This window comes from Symphalangus syndactylus, chromosome 5 (genome assembly GCF_028878055.3).
Source record: "Symphalangus syndactylus isolate Jambi chromosome 5, NHGRI_mSymSyn1-v2.1_pri, whole genome shotgun sequence".
Lineage (NCBI taxonomy): Eukaryota > Metazoa > Chordata > Mammalia > Primates > Hylobatidae > Symphalangus > Symphalangus syndactylus.
In genome coordinates, this window is record NC_072427.2 from 144,224,860 (window position 1) to 144,247,530 (window position 22,671).

The 22,671-nt window shown below is 44.0% G+C and overlaps 1 protein-coding gene across 7 annotated transcripts in view; it reads right to left on the minus strand.

The window, feature by feature from the left end:
• The window catches only part of ETV6 (ETS variant transcription factor 6), a 258,085-nt gene that overhangs the window by 10,366 nt on the left and 225,048 nt on the right, over positions 1 to 22,671 (minus strand). For 6 of the 7 annotated variants that reach the window (XM_055280632.2, XM_055280633.2, XM_063639654.1 and 3 more), the window contains 3 exons: positions 20,985 to 21,530; positions 6,795 to 6,937; positions 5,363 to 5,463 (listed from right to left, as the gene is read on the minus strand). In XM_055280632.2, coding sequence (XP_055136607.1) covers positions 5,363 to 5,463; positions 6,795 to 6,937; positions 20,985 to 21,530 — 790 coding nt within the window. The remainder of the gene's footprint in view (positions 1 to 5,362; positions 5,464 to 6,794; positions 6,938 to 20,984; positions 21,531 to 22,671) is intronic. The other variant, XM_063639655.1, reaches the window with a different exon arrangement.

Sequence of the window (22,671 nt, forward strand, 5' to 3'; positions counted from 1 at the left end):
TTTGCATCAATGTTCATCAAGGATATTGGTCTAAAATTCTCTTTTTTGGTTGTGTCTCTGCCAGGCTTTGGTATCAGGATGATGCTGGCCTCATAAAATGAGTTAGGGAGGATTCCCTCTTTTTCTATTGATTGGAATAGTTTCAGAAGGAATGATACCAGCTCCTCCTTGTACTTCTGGTAGAATTCGGCTGTGAATCCATCAGGTCCTGGACTCTTTTTGGTTGGTAAGCTATTGATTATTGCCACAATTTCAGAGCCTGTTATTGGTCTATTCAGAGATTCAACTTCTTCCTGGTTTAGTCTTGGGAGGGTGTATGTGTCAAGGAATTTATCCATTTCTTCTAGATTTTCTAGTTTATTTGCGTAGAGGTGTTTGTAGTATTCTCTGATGGTAGTTTGTATTTCTGTGGGATTGGTGGTGATATCCCCTTTATCATTTTTTATTGCATCTATTTGATTCTTCTCTCTTTTCTTCTTTATTAGTCTTGCTAGTGGTCTATCTATCTATTTTGTTGATCTTTTCAAAAAACCAGTTCCTAGATTCATTAATTTTTTGGAGGGTTTTTTTTTGTCTCTATTTCCTTCAGTTCTGCTCTGATTTTAGTTATTTCTAGCCATCTGCTAGCTTTTGAATGTGTTTGCTTTTGCTTTTCTAGTTCTTTTAATTGTGATGTTAGGGTGTCAGTTTTGGATCTTTCCTGCTTTCTCTTGTGGGCATTTAGTGCTATAAATTTGCGTCTACACACTGCTTTGAATGTGTCCCAGAGATTCTGGTATGTTGTGTCTTTGTTCTCATTGGTTTCAAAGAACATCTTTATTTCTGCCTTCATTTTGTTATGTACCCAGTAATCATTCAGGAGCAGGTTGTTCAGTTTCCATGTAGTTGAGTGGTTTTGAGTGAGTTTCTTAATCCTGAGTTCTAGTTTGATTGCACTGTGGTCTGAGAGACAGTTTGTTATAATTTCTGTTCTTTTACATTTGCTGAGGAGTGCTTTACTTCCAACTATGTGGTCAATTTTGGAATAGGTGTGGTGTGGTGCTGAAAAAAATGTATATTCTGTTGATTTGGGGTGGAGAGTTCTGTAGATGTCTATTAGGTCTGCTTGGTGCAGAGCTGAGTTCAATTCCTGGGTATCCTTGTTGACTTTCTGTCTTGTTGATCTGTCTAATGTTGACAGTGGGTGTTAAAGTCTCTCATTATTATTGTGTGGGAGTCTAAGTCTCTTTGTAGGTCACTCAGAACTTGCTTTATGAATCTGGGTCCTCCTGTATTGGGTGCATATATATTTAGGATAGTTAGCTCTTCTTGTTGAATTGATCCCTTTACCATTATGTAATGGCCTTCTTTGTCTCTTTTGATCTTTGTTGGTTTAAAGTCTGTTTTATCAGAGACTAGGATTGCAACCCCTGCCTTGTTTTGTTTTCCATTTGCTTGGTAGATCTTCCTCCATCCCTTTATTTTGAGCCTATGTGTGTCTCTGAGATGGGTTTCCTGAATACAGCACACTGATGGGTCTTGATTCTTTATCCAATTTGCCAGTCTGTGTCTTTTAATTGGAGCATTTAGCCCATTTACATTTAAAGTTAATATAGTTACATGTGAATTTGATCCTGTCATTATGATGTTAGCTGGTTATTTTGCTTGTTAGTTGATGCAGTTTCTTCCTAGCCTTGATGGTCTTTACAATTTGGCATGTTTTTGCAGTGGCTGGTACAGGTTGTTCCTTTCCATGTTTAGTGCTTCCTTCAGGAGCTCTTTTAGGGCAGGCCTGGTGGTGACAAAATCTCTCAGCATTTGCTTGTCTGTAAAGTATTTTATTTCTCCTTCACTTATGAAGCTTAGTTTGGCTGGATATGAAATTCTAGGTTGAAAATTCTTTTCTTTAAGAATGTTGAATATTGGCCCCCACTCTCTTCTGGCTTGTAGAGTTTCTGCTGAGAGATCTGCTGTTAGTCTGATGGGCTTCCCTTTGTGGGTAACCTGACCTTTCTCTCTGGCTGCCCTTAACATTTTTTCCTTCATTTCAACTTTGGTGAATCTGACAATTATGTGTCTTGGAGTTGCTCTTCTCAAGGAGTATCTTTGTGGCATTCTCTTTATTTCCTGAATCTGAATGTTGGCCTGCCTTGCTAGATTGGGGAAGTTCTCCTGGATAATATCCTGCAGGGTGTTTTCCAACTTGGTTCCATTCTCCCTGTCACTTTCAGGCACACCAATCAATCACATGTAGATTTGGTCTTTTCACATAGTCCCATATTTCTTGGAGACTTTGTTCATTTCTTTTTATTCTTTTTTCTCTAAACTTCCCTTCTCACTTCATTTCATTCATTTCATCTTCCATCACTGATACCCTTTCTTCCAGTTGATCGCATCGGCTCCTGAGGCTTCTGCATTCTTCACATAGTTCTCGAGCCTTGGGTTTCAGCTCCATCAGCTCCTTTAAGCACTTGTCTGCATTGGTTATTCTAGTTAGACATTCGTCTAATTTTTTTTCAAAGTTTTTAACTTCTTTGCCATTGGTTTGAATTTCCTCCTGTAGCTTGTAGTAGTTTGATCATCTGAAGCCTTCTCTCAACTCGTCAAAGTCATTCTCCGTCCAGCTTTGTTCCATTGCTGGTGAGGAACTGCGTTGCTTTGGAGGAGGAGAGGCACTCTGCTTTTTAGAGTTTCCAGTTTTTCTGCTCTGTTTTTTCCCCATCTTTGTGGTTTTATCTACTTTTGGTCTTTGATGATGGTGACGTACAGATGGGTTTTTGGTGTGGATGTCCTTTCTGTTTGTTAGTTTTCCCTCTAACAGACAGGACCCTCAGCTGCAGGTCTGTTGGAGTTTGCTAGAGGTCCACTCCAGACCCTGTTTGCCTGGGTATTAGCAGCGGTGGCTGTAGAACAGCGGATTTTCTTGAACCGCAAATGCTGCTGCCTGATCGTTCCTCTGGTAGTTTTGTCTCAGAGGAGTACCCGGCCGTGTGAGGTGTCAGTCTGCCCCTACTGGGGGATGCCTCCCAGTTAGGCTGCTCGGGGGTCAGGGACCCACTTGAGGAGGCAGTCTGCCTGTTCTCAGATCTCCAGCTGCGTGCTGGGAGAACCACTACTCTCTTCAAAGCTGTCAGTCAGACAGGGACATTTAAGTCTGCAGAGGTTACTGCTGTCTTTTTGTTTGTCTGTGCCCTGCCCCCAGAGGTGGAGCCTACAGAGGCAGGCAGGCCTCCTTGAGCTGTGGTGGCCTCCACCCAGTTTGAGCTTCCTGGCTGCTTTGTTTACCTAAGCAAGCCTGGGCAATGGCGGGCGCCTCTCCCCCAGCCTTGCTGCCACCTTGCAGTTTGATCTCAGACTGCGGTGCTAGCAATCAGCAAGACTCCGTGGGCATAGGACCCTCCGAGCCAGGTGCAGGATATAATCTCCTGGTGTGCCATTTGTTAAGCCCGTTGGAAAAGTGCAGTATTAGGGTGGGAGTGACCCGACTTTCCAGGTGCCATCTGTCACCCCTTTGACTAGGAAAGGGAACTCCCTGACCCCTTGTGCTTCCTGAGTGAGGCAATGCCTCGCCCTGCTTCAGCTCGCGCACAGTGCACTGCACCCACTGTCCTGCACCCACTGTCTGACACTCCCTAGTGAGATGAACCTGGTACCTCAGATGGAAATGCAGAAATCACCCGTCTTCTGTGTCGCTCATGCTGGGAGCTGTAGACTGGAGCTGTTCCTATTTGGCCATCTTGGCTGCAATCTCAAGCACTTCTCTTATCTCAGCCTCCCGAGTAGCTGGGACTACAGGTGCGTGCCACTATGCTCAGCTAATTTTTGTATTTTTAGTAGAGATGGGGTTTCACCATGTTGGCCAGGATGGTCTCGATCTCGTGATCTGCCCACCTCAGCCTCCCAAAGTGCTGGGATTACAGGCGTGAGCCATCACGCCCGGCCTCTGGGTGGAATTTCTAATCTGAGACGAGCGTCTGTTTTGAAGATGTCATGTCTGAAATACTTAAATGTGATATTTAAGGGGACACAGCCTACAGGAAACTCTTGGACATTCAAATTTGGAATTTCAGAGAGATTTTAGAGCTGGATATAGAGATTTAAGAGCCTAACCACTGAGGTGATAAATGAAGTTGTGTGTCGGGATCAATTCATCCACGAAAAAGGCATAGAGTGGGAAGAAAGGGAGCCAAAGACTGCGTTTAGGTTGAAGGATGAAGAAAAGCCATCAGTAGAGCCAGAGAACGGAGGGTTCTTTTTTTATTCCTTCTATTCTGTTTCCCTTTCTTGAATAGCCTTTCCCGTTTCTTTTGAAGATCTTAGTTGCTTTTACTATTCCTAAGTTACCATTCCATCCCCATGCTAAAGACCAGGTTCTCTCCTCTTTCCAATACATTAATCAAATCAGTGAGCTCATCTGTTCATACATGGTATCACTTCCTACCTGTATGTAGATAATTCACAAGCTACATCTCTAGCCCCATCTGCCACTCTCTTCTGTCCCACCTGTCAAAACCCATCACCCAAGGTTGTGTTTGTTGATCTCACTTCTACCAACCTGCAGTTGGCCCCACTAATGACTACTACCAGCACCAGAGGTCTACTTCTACATCTCCTGATTGGTCCTTCAGATCCCTCCTTCTTCTTCTAATTCTTTCTCCTCTCTTGCATAGTACTTGGAATCACAATCTATGTGGTGGCAGGCGAACTGGTTGGAACTCATTATCTATGAGGAATTGTGGAAAGAAAAATTCTAGTGCAGCAGCTTGTAGACTTATTCTGACTATGATGCATTATAAGAAATACATTTTACATCATGACTCATCACGTACATACACACCTCGAACAACATTTTCATGAATCAACTGTCATTCTTGCTACATGTGATGCAGTCTGGCATTTTCAACTCTATCCTATCCTATCCTTATTTCATTAAAAAAAAAAAAAAGCCGTGATGGACCCATTCAATCTATTTCATGACTCACTGTGGGTCATTACCTGCATTTTGACAAATACTGGTTCAGAAACTTGCCTTACAAGGATGGTAACCTGGAAGTCTAGGTTTAATTCCTTGTTTTGCCATTGACTTTGTGCTTTTAACTACACCGGACTTTAATGCCACATACTATTATTTGGTCACTGCGTTGTTTTAAATTTGAGTCAGATTCTGTTCATTTAGTTTTGGCTTTGTTACAGGACAGACATAAGTTAAAAAAAATTTTCCTTAAATCCTAACAAACCAGTAGCTGGTATTCAGTTTGCAGCAATGATTGGCTTTGGGTATCCGATAGGCAGGTAGAGATCTTAACAGTCTCCCCCCACTCCCCGTTATTTAAAGAAAACAGCATCCTCCCAAAAGAAGGAAAGGAGAAAAAGGAAGTGCTACCTGAACAAAAGCCTTTGTCCTGGCTCCTTCCTGATAATGTTTAGTTTGTAGTAGTGGCGCAGGGCTCTGGACATTTTCTCATAGGTCATGTTTGTTCTGTTCTGTTTGTTCAAAGGAGGAAGGGAGAAAAAAAGCACAAAGACACAATGAAATGAACCTCAGAAAAGGCACTGCGGGAGCTATTAAAATAAAAGCTCTTCAGCTGCTGCCTGTGGCCCTGCCAGTTTGGGAAGCTACCTGCTAATTGGCTGCCTTCCAGGCACATCTGTCCCCACCCTTTAGCTTTTTGTATTCACTGTCACCAAGGTTTACTCCTAAGGTGAATCACCCTTTGTCCGAAGTCCTGGAGCCCTAGCTAATAAAGCAGATCCCATAGCAGCCTCCCTTATTTCCTTTTCCCAAGACTGCTCTCTGCTCCGCCTGAGGAATTTCCTGCAGGTTCCCCCTATCTGTGGGTCACCCTTCACCTTCTGACCCACACAGCATTTCTTTTTTTTGTTGCAATGACCTTTTCTCAAACTTGTGTTTCTGGTCTGTCATTTTAAGGAAGCCAGTTTTTTTGTTTAAATTCCTGTTGTGGAAGCAAGAATACAGTGGTTCTGGGCCCGAGGCAATGGTACAGTGGGAGTAGCAGAGGGATTTTTCTCAGTGACTCACACATGGAAGTGTCTGTCAGTGGGGCCTTGCCATATTTGGTCATGGTCTGCGTTACCCACTGCCTTCTTAGAAGGCTGCAGGTCTGGGCACACCTGGCTGGGCCTCCCTGCCTTCTCACTCAGCGGATTGGGGTTGTGCCACCGTGGCAACATCAGGCTTTGCTTCAGGTCCACCTATCGACTGGCCTGGATCACGGTTACCCACTTTCTACAACTGCACATTTGAGCAGTCTTCCTTACTGCAAAAGACTTTATTCAATTCCATTCCCTCTTCCCAGTTTGCAAAATTGTGGGGCAAACTTCTTGCATCGCTTGCTTATAAAGGGGATGTTTTACAGTCAGAATATAAGTATTTTCTATGAAGAAATGGGCTTTGGGGAACATGGGAGTTTCTGAGAAGAAAAGAAGTGGCACTTCCCAAAGGTCCCCTGTGAGTCAGAGAGTCTCGCTGTACTTCCCTTTTACCCAGTTCCTAACAACAGTGGAGGTGGCGGGATCAGGTCAAGGGGAGTGGAAACAAGTCAGTCACTCATGATGCAGCCCAGCAAACCGGGATATGTGAGTTAATGGGCACCCGGTCTCAGGAACAAATGGTAAGATGCATCTTTAATTATTTCCTTCCCTTTGCAACTGCCTAATTGCTTGCCCGGCAAGGAATAAACTAAGTAAGTATGGGCAGACGTAAAAAGCGGAAGACAGACGATTATCCTCCAGCCCAGGGATAAAGACTTCATCTCGGCACGGGTTTACGGAGCGGGTGTCTGCTGCCCTTTTACCTTATGGTTTCCCCACAGTCGAGCCAGTCCGTTGGGATCCACTATCCGGAATATTTTGGATTCTTTGTCCTCCCATCGGATGAAGTTTTCGTACCGGCTGTCAGAAAGCAACTGATAGACGTAATCCCAAAGCAGTCTACAGTCTACAGAGGAAAAGGGCAAGAAAACACTGTTGAAAATGTTTCTTGTTGAGGCACTAACCAGAAGAATCAAAGAAGAATCCAGCAACTGCTTCTGCCTAGCTTGGGCTGACTGACTGATTGATTGTCTAACTTCCTTGTTTTACAGGGAAGAAACGAAGGCCCAGAGAGATGGAGGGAGGTCCTGTTGTGTGACCTTTGACCCACTGGAGGCCTCAGAGATGATCCAGGCGACAGCCTCCCTCCACAGATGATGATACAGTGACCCGGAAGTCCACGGTCGTGACCCAAACTTAAACCTGGGCAGAGCCCATGTGAAAGGTGAAAGACGGGAAGCAAGTTCTAACTGTGAATGAATGGGCTCTGAACGTGTGTTAAATGCAGGCTGGAAGGAGAAAAGGGTGGAAAGAGGGTCCTGATGTTACAAAGAGAGCTGTGTGGTAAAAGATACTGGAGTGAAAAGGTTATCCTGGTGTTGGCGGGAGATGGATGGATAAAGATGAGAAGGCTGGGGTAGGCTAAAACACAGCAAAAAGGAGTGAGGAGTGAAAAACGGTGGGAAAAGAAAAACTATGTGGCTTGGTGACTCTGACTGTGGGAACTGTGGCTAGCATGGTTTTAAAAAGAAATAGATATTCTCATTCTATCACATTTTGGAGGCCTTTAAAAAAATGTTTTGATATAGTGGATCATGGCAGAAAGGAACCCAGTGCAAAAATCACTTTCTCCACTTGCAGAACTGATGTTTGAACATTCAGTCAGGCAATGGGTATTTATTGTTAAGTGATTTAATATGGACTAGGCATGGTTTTGGGCCTTGGCTTTCAGCTGTGGGTTAGTAAATTAAAAGAGAAGACATGGCCGGGTGTGGTGGCTCACGCCTGTAATCCCAGCACTTTGGGAAGCTGAGACAGGTGGATCATTTGAGGCCAGGAGTTTGAGACCAGCCTGACCAACGTGGCGAAACCCCGTCTCTACTAAAAATACAAAAACTTAGCCAGGCATGGTGGCATGTGCCTGTAATCCCAGCTACTCGGGACACTGAGGCAGGAGAATCGCCTGAACCCAGGAGGTGGAAGTTGCAGTGAGTCAAGATCGCACCACTGCCCTCCAGCCTGGGTGACAAAGTGAGACTCAGTCTCAAAAAAAAAAAAAAAAGAGAAGTACACCTTCCCCTTGTTCTATGACTTTCTGGATGTGTGCCATGAAGGTGTGTGGTTGCCGTCCAGCAGAACCTGGAGAGGTAGCTGGGGACAGATGTGTGCCTTCTAGGTTGAGTTAAAGGTTAACTGGCCTCCAGATGAGGAGAAGCAGCACCAATTTCCAGGTGTTCACTGCATGGTTCTGGAAATGCCCACTTTTTATAGGCACTTGTCAGAATGGCTGGTGATGGAAGATCAATTACTGAATGCCAAGTATGAACTCGGCACTTTACCTGTATGATTTCTGATCCTCAGAGAGGATGAAATAACTTGCCCGAGGTCACAAGGATTTGCACTCTGGACTCATGCACTACAATGTTCTTTCTTTTTTACTTTGGGCGAGGCCTGGGCCCGGCACATTTGAAAGGGGATTGTCCAATTGAGGCCTGGAATATATTACAGCCAACACATCCGCATTGCAGAGAAAGACATACACCCTTCTCTGGGCGTATATTTACAAGGGGAATTCAGCTGGGCCAACCTGGACACGTTTCTTAATCTTCCTGAGGTTCTGTTGCCTCACTTATGAAGTGGGAATAACAGCACTTGCTTTACAGGATTATTGTATTAGTGATAATGGGAGGGAAGAGAAAGTAATAAAAATAACAACGGTATTTAGTGGGTGCCATTTGTAGGTACTGTGCTGTGGCTTCAACAAGCCTGGTTACATCTGACCCTTACGCCGCCTTATGAGGCAGGTGCTGTTGCTATTCCTATTTTATAGATCAGGAAGCTGGGGCTGACAGGGTTTGATGGTTTACTCAGAAGGACACAGCTTATGAATGACACACAGGATTCTTGGCTGTGCATGACCCCAAACCCCATGCTATGACACACTTCCCAATGCAATTTCTAGTCTCAGAGAAACGCGCTAATGGATATATGTTTGTAAAATCTTAGGACTTTCCGGAACAAAGTACACCTGCTCAGTGTATCTTTTCTGAACTCCAGCGTTCTCTTTGACTGGCAGAAAAATGTGGCATTTTCTAGAAGCTTAATCGTTCAAGGAACTACCATTAAGTGTACAGCAGCCCTAAATCTTTAGTATCCCTTATGGTATCCTTTCCTCTGTATTATCTGTGTTTCAACATTAATGTGGTGTGTCACTCATTGTGTTTTGGAAAAGGACAAGTGGCCTCCTTCTTAAAAAAATGACACCAGAGTCCTAACAACAGAAGCTGTCCAGCCACTTCTATTGCCCACCCCGCCTTCCCATGGCTGCATTCTGTATTGCCAGGGGGTGGGCTGAGGTGGGGGGTGTGGAGAAGATGAGCAATGCGAGCATCATAAGTACCTTGAGAAATCAGTGTCCTACTGCAGACTGAGAATAATCTAGCTCATTTTTAAGGCATTTGAAGGAGGATGATTCTAGTTCCTAGGCAAAGCAGTAAAAAGCGGCAAAGTGTCTTTTTCCCTTGGAAGCATCTCCTTGTCTTGAGTCACTTTCACTATAAAGGGAAAATAGAGATCTGCTGTGGTCTGAATCTTCATGTCCTCCCCAAATTCATCTGTTGAAATCCTAACTACCAAGGTACCTTTGGAAGGTGATTAGGTCTCGGGGGCTCCACCCGTGAGTGGGATTAGTGCCCTTTTAAAAGAGGCCTGAGAGAGACCCCTCACCCTTCCACCAAACGAAGACACAGCAAGAAGGTGCTGTCTATGAACCAGAAAGTGGACCCTCACCAGATGCCTCATCTGCCAGGGCCTTGATCTCCCCAGCCCCCAGAACTATGGAGCAATCCGTATCCATTGCGTATCAACTACCCAGTCTGTGGCAGTTTGTCAGAGCAGCCCCAAAAGGACTCAGGCCAGAACTCAGCTGTGGCTTCATATTTCAGTATTTGTCCTACTATCAAATGGCAGATACATTTTAATTTTCCATAATCTCTTCCAACTGGAGAACATCTGACAAAATCACATATTATCATATAAAGTGCCTGTAAATTAGGGCTGGGTGTGGTGGCTTATACCTATAATCCCAGTGCTTTGGGGGGCAGAGGTGGTAGACTTGCTTGAAAGTCCAGGAGTTCAAGACCATCCTGGGCAACATAACGAGACCTCATCTCTACGAAAAATTAAAAAATTATCCAGGTGTGGTGGTGCATGCCTGTAATCCCAGCTAGTTGGGAGGCTGAGGTGGGACAATTGCTTGAGCCCAGGGGTTTGGGGCTGCAGTGAGCCATGATCAACCCACTGCACTCAGTCTGGGCGATAGAGTGACAGAGTGAGACCATATCTCTAGGGGAAAAAAAGCCGGTAAATCAGGAGGAACAAAGGCAGTTTGTGTGCAGCCCCTCCCATGTCTCCCTATAGATTTACAATCATTTTCACTGCAAATAGGCTGATGATACCATTGGATTCCTCTGGATTGGGAATGCGATTTTCTAGTGTGTTCATTTTAATAAATTTCAGCAATTAAGAAACGACCTGGTTGTCTTTTACAGTTTGATATAAAGACATTTTGCCCATATGAAGGTGGGTGACATCATGGCGGCCCTCTTGACTCTAGGCGGAAGGCACTCCACTCAGAAGCCTACTGCAGAGCTACAACAAAGTGGACAGTTCTCCATCCACAAGCACAGGAGTTTTCACCGCATGTTTCTGTTGCTTCTCTTTTACCGTAATGGTACATTCTACTTCTCATAAAACAGGGAACCGTGAACCAGACCATTCCTCCATGTAAGGGCTTAACCTGCACTGGGCTGCCATGTTAGTTTTTCGGAGGCATCAAACTAGGACCCAGAATGTTATCTACTTATCAGATGGCAAAAGGAAGGGCAGGGCTTACCGGAGAACACCATTTCCCTATGAGCTTCAAGAACATTTGTATCTGGCAAACTTTTCCTTTCATAAATGTGAAAACAACCCCAAACTAGCTGCCAATTGATCATTTTAAATGACATTTAATCCAGCAAAGCCAACTTTAGCTGAGTAATAAAAATATGCTGACGTTCAGGACATATTGAATTACTCAGACACTAACGGAGACAGCAATAGGAATTTTGTGGCGTAAAGCAGTTGTTTCGAGCTCAGAGTATAAGTGGCTTTTGTAACATTATTGATTGTTTTGTTTCTTTGGTAAAAATTATGCCTAGATGATAAAAATAACTGCCTGACCACACAATAGATTTTTTTTTTTTTTAAACAATTGACATTCAAGCCATGTCAGTTATTTTTCTTTCTAAGATTTCTATTAAATAAAAGGCAGATCCTCTTTAGGTTCCTAGATCCTTTGGAGGTTGTTGCCACGGCGCACCTGGAATTTTTCAGCCTTTTCGGAACCCATGTCTGCATAGATACAAAGATCTTTGATCATCAGTGTAAATGCATAATACTATATAATAAAGCGCACCATACTCTATAAATAGAAGTTCACTCCACTTCAAAACACTTGAACATATATGTATGAAATGTTTTTGGATCACAAGGTATTCATTAATTTTAAGTGCATTTTTCTTTTAAACTAAAGGGCTTCTATCTCAAGGCACATGGATATTTTAAAGAAATTTCCACTATTTGGATTTTCTTTTCCATGAGAAGTAGCTTATGAAAGTGTTTAGCCCAAGTATAGTTCCCTCTCCTTCCTGCTGGGTGAGGTACCCTCGGTATCCGCAGCTAAAGGCATTGTAAAAAATCCCTTCCTGTGGTTAAGGAGAAACATTTTTACTCCCACGTCTGTCTCTTACCAGAGATTCATTGTATAAACTTATTGAGCAGAGACTGTAAAAAGATGGGCAATTCACACATAACCAACATGGTTTCTAAAGAAAAAAAACACGCTAGACAACACTGATGCTTACAACACTTGAGTAGGCAAGTCAAATTATTGACATAGGGAATGTTTAATTGTGGTTAATTTAAATTTCAGGAAAGCTTCTAAGAAAGTCATTTTATGTTGTTTTAACTGCCCAAGTGGAATTTTAAAGAAGGCCTGCAAATGACAGTGCCATGGGTATAATTACCAACAGGCTGAGTGTCCCTGTTACATTTTTTGAAATTTATTACCTAAAAATTAATGTGTTTATTTCCAGTTCAGCAACAAAACACGCAAAGTAGCATATGAAATAAAAAGTTGCTACTAAGCTTTACAAATATGGTTCTGAACTGGGGGCATTTGGCAATATCTGGAGGCATTTCTGGTTGTCACACGGGTGCAGGGTGCTCCTAGAATCTAGTGGGTAGAGGCCAGGGACGCTGCTAAATATCTTACAATATACTAAGCAACCCCACAAATTATTATTTGGCCCAAATATCAAGAGTGTTGAGAAACCCTGCTTAGAGAAACAAGGTTTACAACATTCAGGGGGCCATCTGCTGCTTGTTTTTTTTTTTTTTTTTCTCTCCTCCTCCATTCTAGATCAGCCATTACCTAGAAGCAGAAAGTTGGTTAATCCAGTGCAGCCAGGTGTGTGTTGATACGCAGAGGTGTGTTTACAATGGGCAATTGCTTGTGCTTTGCTGTGGCTTCGGAAAACATATGTGCACAGTGGCATGCTGTGGGAGGGAGAAGTGGAGGCAAACAATACAAAAATCTATGCTTCCTGGCTTCCTGGGGCAGAAGAACCACAGCTGCAAACGAGGCTGGACCTTTTCACCTCTGATTACATAAGGTGTGGAGAAGGCTGGGAAACACTGGTATCCGAAACTCACACCCTGCAGCTGACATCCAGCCCGCAGCCAGAACCTACTAAGGCCCAGCCTCCGCTTTGCTCAGGTGTGGGAGCAGCCTGGGAATTCACATCCAGGGACTGCAGAGAGGTAGGACTCTATTACAGCACTGTGCACCCTTATACAAACTGGAATTTCCAGTCTCCTCAAGCCCCTTCTATTATTTTCCACTCAGCCACCATGCTGTTGATGTTTTTTATCTTTTAAAAACATTGTCCTGAAACTTCCTCCTCTTTTAGGGCTCTTTGATTTCTCAGTCGTTCACACTGAAAATAAAGTGCAGTGACTCAGCCTCTGGGAATATTCCTGCTGGAGTGATAAGCTCCTCCCCTCCCCAGTGCTCATCTTATTCATCCCCTCCGAATATGGACAGCAGGCAAAGCTTCAGGGATGGGAAGCAGTAGCACAGAAGTAAACCTCCGAGGAAATAAGAAAACGGAGGTGGCCTTGAAGGGCACCCCACACAGGCCTTCCCTGTCAGTGCCCTGCGTGGCTCCGCAGGCAGTTGTGCTGGCTGCACCCACAGCTCCCACGCAGTCCCTCTCAGATGGGCAGGATGGCAGCTCAGCAGTGAGGCAGAGGGGGGACAGTAACACGTAGCAACTAACTTTCTCGTGCCATGCATTCACACGTTGTCTCATTAACAAACAGTCAAAAGGGCCCAGAAATGGGTATTACTATTCTCAATATTACAGGTAAGGAAAGAAGGGCTCAGAGACATTATGCACCTGCTTGGGAGTCAAGAACCCGATTCCAATCATGCTGACTTTGCAGTCAAAGCTTTTGCCACAGGCCCACACCGCTTCCCTAGGACTGTTCAGGGCCATCTGTCTCCAGGAGCTCTTGAGGGTACTGGGCTACAGAGGTCTACAGAAGTGCATCTCCCTGAGACAGTGTGGGAGGAAGCGGCTCTTTCACCTGGTACTAAAACACTGGAATCCTTGTGGCTTCTGGGGACATCCCACAACCCTATCTTTTCTTTCCTGCAAACACAGATATTTATGCGCAGATGCATGTGTGCGAAGGTGCACATGTGTCTGCACGCCCCACACCTTCCAACAAAGGCCGAGGGCTGAGACTCGCCCCCAGCACTTTCATGCAGTCCCTTCACACTTCTCTCTTACGAGGTCTTTTAGCTGTCAAGGCTGCTCCTGAGGCTCATGTACAAAATTAATTAAAAAAAAACAACAAAGTCCATAGGCTTCCTTTGAAACAAATTCATAGCAGCATTAAACACAGTGGGAGGAAGTGGAGACAGAAGCAAGATGCCGGAATACAGTGACTTCTCCTGGTCCTTGAAGCCCCTGAGGACAAGCCTCAAACTACTTTCTCTGGGGTTTCATACTTTTTTCTTCATCTTGCTTCAGAGGCTTCCCGAATTGAATCTCTGTATATATAATTCATCCAGTCAATAAAACCAAATCAAGAAAGTACATTGTTTTAGTTGGGTGACAAATAAGCAATGCGAGAGACTTGATGTCTCCCTGATTAGAATCTTTTTGTTTCTGTTAAGGATGTAACCTTGAGAGATAGTAAAAGTATTTTTTAAAGTCCCAAAAGGCTATCTTTAAAGATTCCAAGGATTGCTGCTAAGTGTGTTCTAAGGGGGTTGGGAGTGAAGAGACCTTGAGCTGAGAGGAAATTCTGAGTCTTGCCTACTGTAGGATTAATGACCTAATCGACCAGTGATAGCCTCACAAATCAAGACGTTCACGTTCACAAAGATGGAGAGACTTCAGCAAAAGTTGTGAGATAAACACAAGGAAGGAGATATTCTCTATTTGGGTAGGCCATGGGCTTTGAACACGTAAATCTGTACAGATTTAGGTCCCCACTTTTGGGTAGCAAATGAGGGGTTATGAAATGAATGGATTATAAAACTATTGTCAGTGTACCAACGAATCTTCTTCCTCAGCAGAGTTTTGGATTAACGCCAAGGAAGAGACAGGCAGACAGGAAATCTGGTGGCTCAGGTTTTAACGGAATTAAAGTACTTTAAGAGAAAACTAAATTGACTGAAAAATTTTCGTTTAAGATTTAGCTGTCTATAGTTAAAGCAGGAGCTTAGTTTGTGTCATGGCATAAAGCAAGAGGACATTGCCTTCCACCAGCAAGGACAGGAAATTTGGCATTTAGAGATGCAGTGCCCTATCATCTAGAACAATGCCTGGCACATGAGCAGACTGGCAATAATTTTTGAATCAATGAATGAAGAACTATATAATCCAAAGTGCAAATAAATCATTTCTTTTCCTTAGCTAAATACTTAGTATTTTATTTATGTTAATGATATTATTGTAACTATTCTGGCTGGTCTGAAAATATAGCCTGCAGTCCAGAACCTGTCTCTTCTCTTACATAACTTGTTATTGTTCCTTTCACATGTCTCAAACATGGCTTGTCATCTAAAGTGCAAATAATTCCTTGAGAGCAGGGGCACTGTTTTCTAAGTCTGCATCCTACATTGCACCTATGATTCCAAGCACACTGACCACCCAGTACACAATGTTGCAAGGCAGAGAACATCAAACGTTTTCTGTAAAGGGAAAATTAATAAATATTTTAGGTGTTGCTGACCATGCAATCTCTGTTGTAACTACTCAACTGTGCCACTGCAGCATGGAAGCAGACATAGGCAATACCAAATAAATGGGTTTGGCAGTTTTCCAGGAAAACCTGATTTAAAAAAAAACAGATGGTGGCTGGATTTGGCCCACAGTTTTCAATCTTTGCTCTAGAGTCCCAGACCAGAAGGAAACAATCATTTTGGGAAGAACACTGAACAGAAGCTCGAGGCTAGACTCTTGATGTGTCTGAATCTCAGTTCCTTCACCTGTAAAAGGCCCTTCTATCTTTGAAATCAAGTCCAAATAAGGAATTTCAATACGTACTGAAAACATGACTCACGGATGACTACAGTCACACCTCAGCCACCTACAGGTGCTTGTGGCCAATATACCTTCTGGCTTTGAAACTGGTGGGACACAAGCCAGTAAAACTTTTGTAGGTAAAGTTTTAGAAGATTGACAGATGCTTTCTGCTAGGCTCCTTGCTCCTAAATAGCCCATTCTTAAAGATACCAAGTAGAAAACAAGCACAGAAAGAAGCAACTTTTTCACTGTTCCATACAGTGTTGGCTGCTGGATTCAAAATAGACCCCAGCAATCTTGTCTCACTCCGTCTTGTGCTAAACTCTCTCCCATAAACACTAGCCATTCCAACCGGTAAATTCTTAATAACAGTTCTCCTTATCCTTTGCAAAGTAAGTGACACCTTTAAAAATAAGCTATACGTTATATTTAAAAAGATGTCATTTGTGATTTGTATTTAAACTGTCAACCACCTACTGAATTTCCTTTTTTGATTATTTTAGTTTTTCCATATGGTAAATACCTAACAGACATAAATTTGCATGTATCTTTTTTTTTAAAATTATACTTTAAGTTTTAGGGTACATGTGCACAACGTGCAGGTTTGTTACATATGTATACATGTGCCATGTTGGTGTGTTGCATCCATTAACTCATCATTTAACATTAGGTATATCTCCCTAATGCTATCCCTCCCCCCTCTCCCCCCTCCCCCCACCCCACAACAGGCCCCGGTGTGTGATGTTCCCCTTCCTGTGTCCATGTGTTCTCATTGTTCAATTCCCACCTATGAGTGAGAACAATTTTGCATGTATCTTAATGGTACGATGGGATTTCAGTGATATTAGATAATGAAAAGAATTTATGAAAAATTTCATATATATATATATATATATATATATATATTTTTTTTTTTTTTTTTTTTGAGACAGGGTATCACTGTTGCCCAGGCTGGAGTGCAGTGCCATAATCTTGGCTCATTACAACCTCCACGTCCCAGGTTCAAGTGATTCTCCCACCTCAGCCTCCTCAGTAGCTGGGACTACAGGTGTGTACCACCATGCCCGACGAATTTTTGTATTTTTTGATAGAGATGGGGTTTCACCATGTTGGCCAGGCTGGTTCGAACTCCTGACCTCAGGTGATCTGCCAGCCTCGGCCTTCCAAAGTGCTGGGATTACAGGCATGAGCCACAGTACCCGGCCTGAAAAATGATAGATTTTTAAGTGACCTCAATAGACCTAAACTTGTAGATTTACATTTCTACCTGAAATAGAAAAAATACACTGAGCCTTACCTTACTTTGCTCCTGGTAAGTTTTCTCCATCTGGAATGACCTGTTTTTCTCTAATCTCCACTTGTCCACATTCTAAGCGTTCATCCAAGCCCAGCTAAAAGCCAGCCCTCCACGAAGCGTGCCCTGACATCCCTACTCTGATCTCCTGTGGTACTTAACAGGAGTCCTTCTAAGATACATGTCACGTGCTTCGCTTTTATAGTTAACTGTGCTCAGCTCTTTCATGATAAAGACTGTGTCTTATACCTCTCTGAGGCTGTCCCCACCCCGTCAAGAATGCAGAACAGCGCCTTATACACAGAAGGTGTCCAAATGCATAAATTCTAGGGCACCTGAACAAATCACATCTGAATAGTAAGAATTTAGCTTCATTTTGTGATCTACATTCATGAGTACTATTTCCATCTATACCCTCCAGCTATAGTACTCATCAGTTTGACATTCAGCAGCACCTTCATTTCTTTTTGTGCTGTGCTCATTTAAAAAGCTTTAAGGAACTAAGTTTTCTCATCTAACAGCTGCTTTATGGAGATTTAAAGGCTTTTTATGGCTATTCAGTAATGACAGAACTTTTACATTGTACAGAGGAATCACCCAATGAATTTCACCTTCAATAAACAGAATCAATTTTACAAGGATCTGAGGAGTCCAGAAAGACATCAGAAGAGTGGAGTACACACAGGGGTATCCTCAAAGAAACAAAGGTGCCTAAAACTCTTGTGTTTTCTTGGGAGGGTTACAGAATGAAGACTGTCAGACTACAGACTGGCAGAGCTGGAAGGAACTTTAGGGATGATCCAGTCCTACCTTCTTCGGAGAAAAACAGTGCCTTTCAGTGGAATGAGTTAAATTTGGATTTGGTTGCATTAGTTAAAATATATATTGGGAGATTTAAAAACTTTTGAATATGCCATTACAGCATTGGTAATTAGTTTTAGGACATTGTGTTATACTGAAGGAGTTAATGCATTCCCCCAAAAGATCTAGGCCCCAGGGTTATTTTACATGAATATTCTGACTTCCTAGAGCCATCAAGAAAAGCACATATTGCCTATTTCTGTGTGCCCTTGAGAGAGCGGGCATCCATAGACACCCAGGCTCATCATTTGGTGGGTGCAGTATTCCACCAAGCTTCCTAACTGATGAGGCCGCATCCATCATCAAACACTGATATTGGGGAATGAGATGAAAAAAATAGTAGTATAGGCTGGGTGCAGTGGTTCACACCTGTAATCCCAGCAATTTGGGAGGCCAAGGCAGGCAGATCACTTGAGGCCAGGAGTTCAAGACCAGCCTGGCCAACACGGTGAAACCCCGTCTCTACTAAAAATACAAAAAAATTAGCCAGGCATGGTGGCGTGTGCCTGTAATCCCTGCTACTCAGGAGGCTGAGGCACGAGAATCATTTGAACCTAGAAGGCAGAGGTTGCAATGAGCCAAGATTGCATCACTGAACTCCAGCCTGGGTGACAGAGACTCTGTCTCAAAAAAAAAAAAAATAGTAATATAATTTTAAGAGACTAATATTTTGAAATTTACAGACCTACTAAACGAGGGAAAAGTAACTCCTCAAGTCTAAACCATGTATCTTTCTTGATTCATGGGCTTATGGTATATTCCCAAAAAGTGGTGAAGGCAGTGTCACCTGGGAGGTAGACAGGAGAGATCTTGGGAAGCCAGCCAGGCCCACAAGGGCAGCACTATGGACAGCAGCCACGGGGCAGCAAGGGTTGTCCTGCACACCTCGGTCACGGGGCCCCTATCTGACCTTGGCAAAGGCCTTTGCCTCTCTGGGGCTCAGTTTCCTTTGTGGTTTCCCCTGAACAAATGACCCTTCCACATAAGATGAATACTGAAGTCATGAGCTACCTTAAAGAGCGGTCCTGAGAATTACAAACAAGCAAAAGGTATCTGCAAAATGTCAAGTACTGCTGCACACACCATGCAAGAAACAAGACGAGGGTATATAGACAAGAAAGGTATTGCCTGGAAAGCACCAGATGGGTCATTTACAGATTCACAGCAATACACTGACCTCCTCCTCCTTCTCCAATTATTTGGGGAAATTTACATGTTTTGCCTAAGCTCTTTGCTTCTTTATCTACTATTCTTTTTTTCCCCAGTATTATTTTTTCATTTTCTGATTAAAACAATCTAATGTACAGGTAAAAGCAGAGAGATCAATAATATTAACCCCCATGCATCTATCACCCAGACATATAACCACCAGCTGGCGATGGCTAGCCTTGTTTTATGTAGACCCCACCCACACCCCACCCCCTAACTCTGCAGGATCATTTTGAATTGAATCCCAAACATATATCATTTCCTTTTTCATAGTTTTTAGAACATATAAGTCATTTTTGTTTGCCATTTTATTTTCTTGGTTCAACATCCCTGATGTAAATTATTTATAACAGTGAAACTGAGACAACACTGGTGGTGTACTTGGAGCCAGAGAAAAATCTAGAAAGAAATGATTTAAATAAAAAAGGGACAGTACCGGCCGGGTGCAGTGGCTCACGCCTGTAATCCTAGCACTTTAGAAGGCAGACACGGGCAGATCACCAGGTCAGGAGATCGAGACCATCCTGGCTAACATGGTGAAACCCTGTGTCTACTAAAAATACGAAAAAAATTGGCCGGGAGTGGTGGTGGGTGCCTGTAGTCCCAGCTACTCAGGAGGCTGAGGCAAGAGAATGGCATGAGCCCAGGAGGCGGAGCTTGCAGTGAGCCGAAATCGCGCCACTGCACTCCAGCCTGGGCGACAGAGCGTGAAAAAAAAAAAAAAGGGACAGTACCTCAAGGGAGACGTAAAGTAGGCTTGTAGGAGCCTGTTGTTCCATTGCCATCAGCATGGCAGCACCTCGATGGTCAGCTAGAGCTCTCACCCGGTCACGGGCTCAGGGAGGAGGGGGCATTTCTCACCTTTCCCTGAACAAGTCTGTTCTCTCCTGCCTCCAGGCCTCCCTCCCACTATCGAAAGCACAATCACTTCAGTATCACGCTCTCTGCCCTGCAAAGCCTTGCTCGGTCCCTCCAGTCAAAATGCACCTTCCTTCTGCTTTGCTTCTATAGCGCTTTATTACTCTGGCAGACAGTAGGTGCTCAATGAATGCTGGTACATAAAATGAATGGGAAATGGGGCTTACTTCATTCTGCCTTATATCTTAGTGGTTTTCACCTTTGTCTCTCCCACTATATTCTAAATTCCTTGGGGAAAAAGATATTGCATGTTAAATTAGCTCTGTATCCCTACTCCTAATGCATTTATTTGTACACAGCAGGTGCTCAACAAATATCTCACTAATGGAGAAATGCTCTATGAAAAGAGCTAACCTTGTCACATGGTTAGAGGATTAAGCTTCTGAAGAATGAGTTCGTGTAAATTATGAGCATCCTAGGAAACGGACAATGTGTAGATATTTTTCCCACTGGTTTCCTCCCTTAAGTAAGCAAATTTGGGCTTCTTACAATAAATGAAAGAGAATCTGAGAGTGGTTTCCTCTGTCCAAATGGCCCAGCAACACCTGCCTCCGATACCATAATCCTGTTTTCCTCTCCTACCCGCTCCCAAAGTGAAGGCTGCATGGCGTTACTGCTCACAGGATGGAATTACAGGCCTCAATCTGAGACAAAGCTTCTTTATGCTGTGTCTGGTCATTAATTAGCTGGTGGAAACTTCAGGACAGGGCCATTAGCATGCTCATAAACCTTTTATTTTAAATGTTTTCGCTTAGCCTTGATTCTGATGTGACTCTCCTTGTAAGCTGGACGTAGGACATTTGTTTCTTAACATTTCTGAGGCTCATTAACTACTCCAGCCCAGCGGCTCATTAACCAAGCCATTAGGGATTTCGCCTCATCCAAGCAGAAGCCTCCACTTGCCCTCACAGAGCCTTGGAGGGCGCCTAATTGGGAATGGTGCGAGGCTGGCTGCAAAGATCACAGGGGAGAGTGGGGCTTTTTCAGGTCTCCACGATGCTGGAGCAGCAAGAGGGGAATTCACTCACCTGCTATTCTCCCAATGGGCATGGCGTGCTCTTCAGGGGGGGAGACAGAGACCATGATGTGGTTCATGTAAGCCAGGTCTTCCCGATGAGAGAGGTTGATGGGCTTCCCTTCCCTATGCAGCCCGTCCTCAGAGAGCCTGGATTGTTTGAAATCCACGGAGTGCCGGGGGTTCAGGATCAGAGGGTGCATGATGGGGCTGGGCATCAGCTGGATCACGCGTGTGCTCTCCTGCCGGGGGCTGGATGGCTTCGGGTGGGACTCGGAGGACGCTGGGCAGTGATTATTCTCCATGGGAGACACTGACAGAGGGTAGGACTCCTGGTGGTTGTTCTCCTGGTGCGGCCTGGGTCCCTGAGCTCTCTCAGCTGGGGAGAGGCGGCGGATCATGTTGTCCAGGGGGGACCGGAGGGGCCGCTGCTCAGGGTCAGGAGAAGGCCGGTGATTTGTCGTGATAGGTGACCTGGAGCGGTGCAACAGTTCAATGGTGGGAGGGTTATGGTGCACATTATCCACGGATGGCCTGGGGGTCCTCTGGACACAGTTATCTGTGGAGCAGAAGTAAAGACAATCACAGACCCCAGTGAGTTGGCAGGACAGGAAACTCCCTGCGGCTCTACAGGCGGTAAATGGAGGAGCGTGTAGGTATGTGTAAAGGACCTTTCTCCCCAGAATGCAGTGTCTTTTTCACTGCTTAACAATTTAAACGGTGCATTTTTTTTTTTGAGACGGAGTCTCGCTCTGTCGTCCAGGCTGGAGTGCAGCGGCATGATCTTGGCTCACTGCAAGCTCTGCCTCCAGGGTTCATGCCATTCTCCTGCCTCAGCCTCCCGAGTAGCTGGGACTACAGGCGCCCACCACCACCCTCGGTTAATTTTTTGTATTTTTAGTAGAGATGGGGTTTCACTGTGTTAGCCAGTCTGGATCTCCTGACCTCGTGATCTGCCTGCCTCAGCCTCCCAAAGTGCTGGGATTACAGGCGTGAGCCACCGCGCCCGGCCTTAAGGTGTGCATATTGAAACTATTTTTCTATTGCCAGACAACCTAAGGATGTCTACAAGCATTCCATTAATGACCTACCTGTGGCCTATAGGCACAAGGAAGCTAAACTTCCATGCCCCATCTTTTGGTCATCATTTAACTCTTCTATGTCGCTTTCAGAGGTGGAAGGGCTCTTAGGGGTTTCTCTCTAGATGCTTTCATTGACTTACATTTTCACAACTAAAATTTTCATATTCTCTACCTCTAGGACTTATTAGTATTAGGGATAATGTTAATAATATTAGTAATAATTATTAGTAATAACTATATCTCAGATGCTGGATTTCACTGTTTAAAACTTAAAGCACTCCGGGCTGGGTGCGGTGGCTCCCGCCTGTAATCCCAGTTACTCGGGAGACTGAGGCATGAGAATCACTTGAACCCAGGAGGTGGAGGTTGCAGCGAGCCAAGATCACACCACTGCACTCCAGCCTGGGTGACAGAGCAAAACTTTGTCTCAAAAAAAAAAAAGAAAAAAGAAAAACAACCCCAACCTTATAGCACTCCTAACCAGGAGATACCACTAGTACCCCTATTTTACAGATGATAAAACTGAGGCATAAAGAAGTTAAGCAACTTACCCAAGGTCACACAGCCAGTTAAGAGATTCTAGAACCAGACTCCAGTCAGATTCTAGAACCTGTGTAC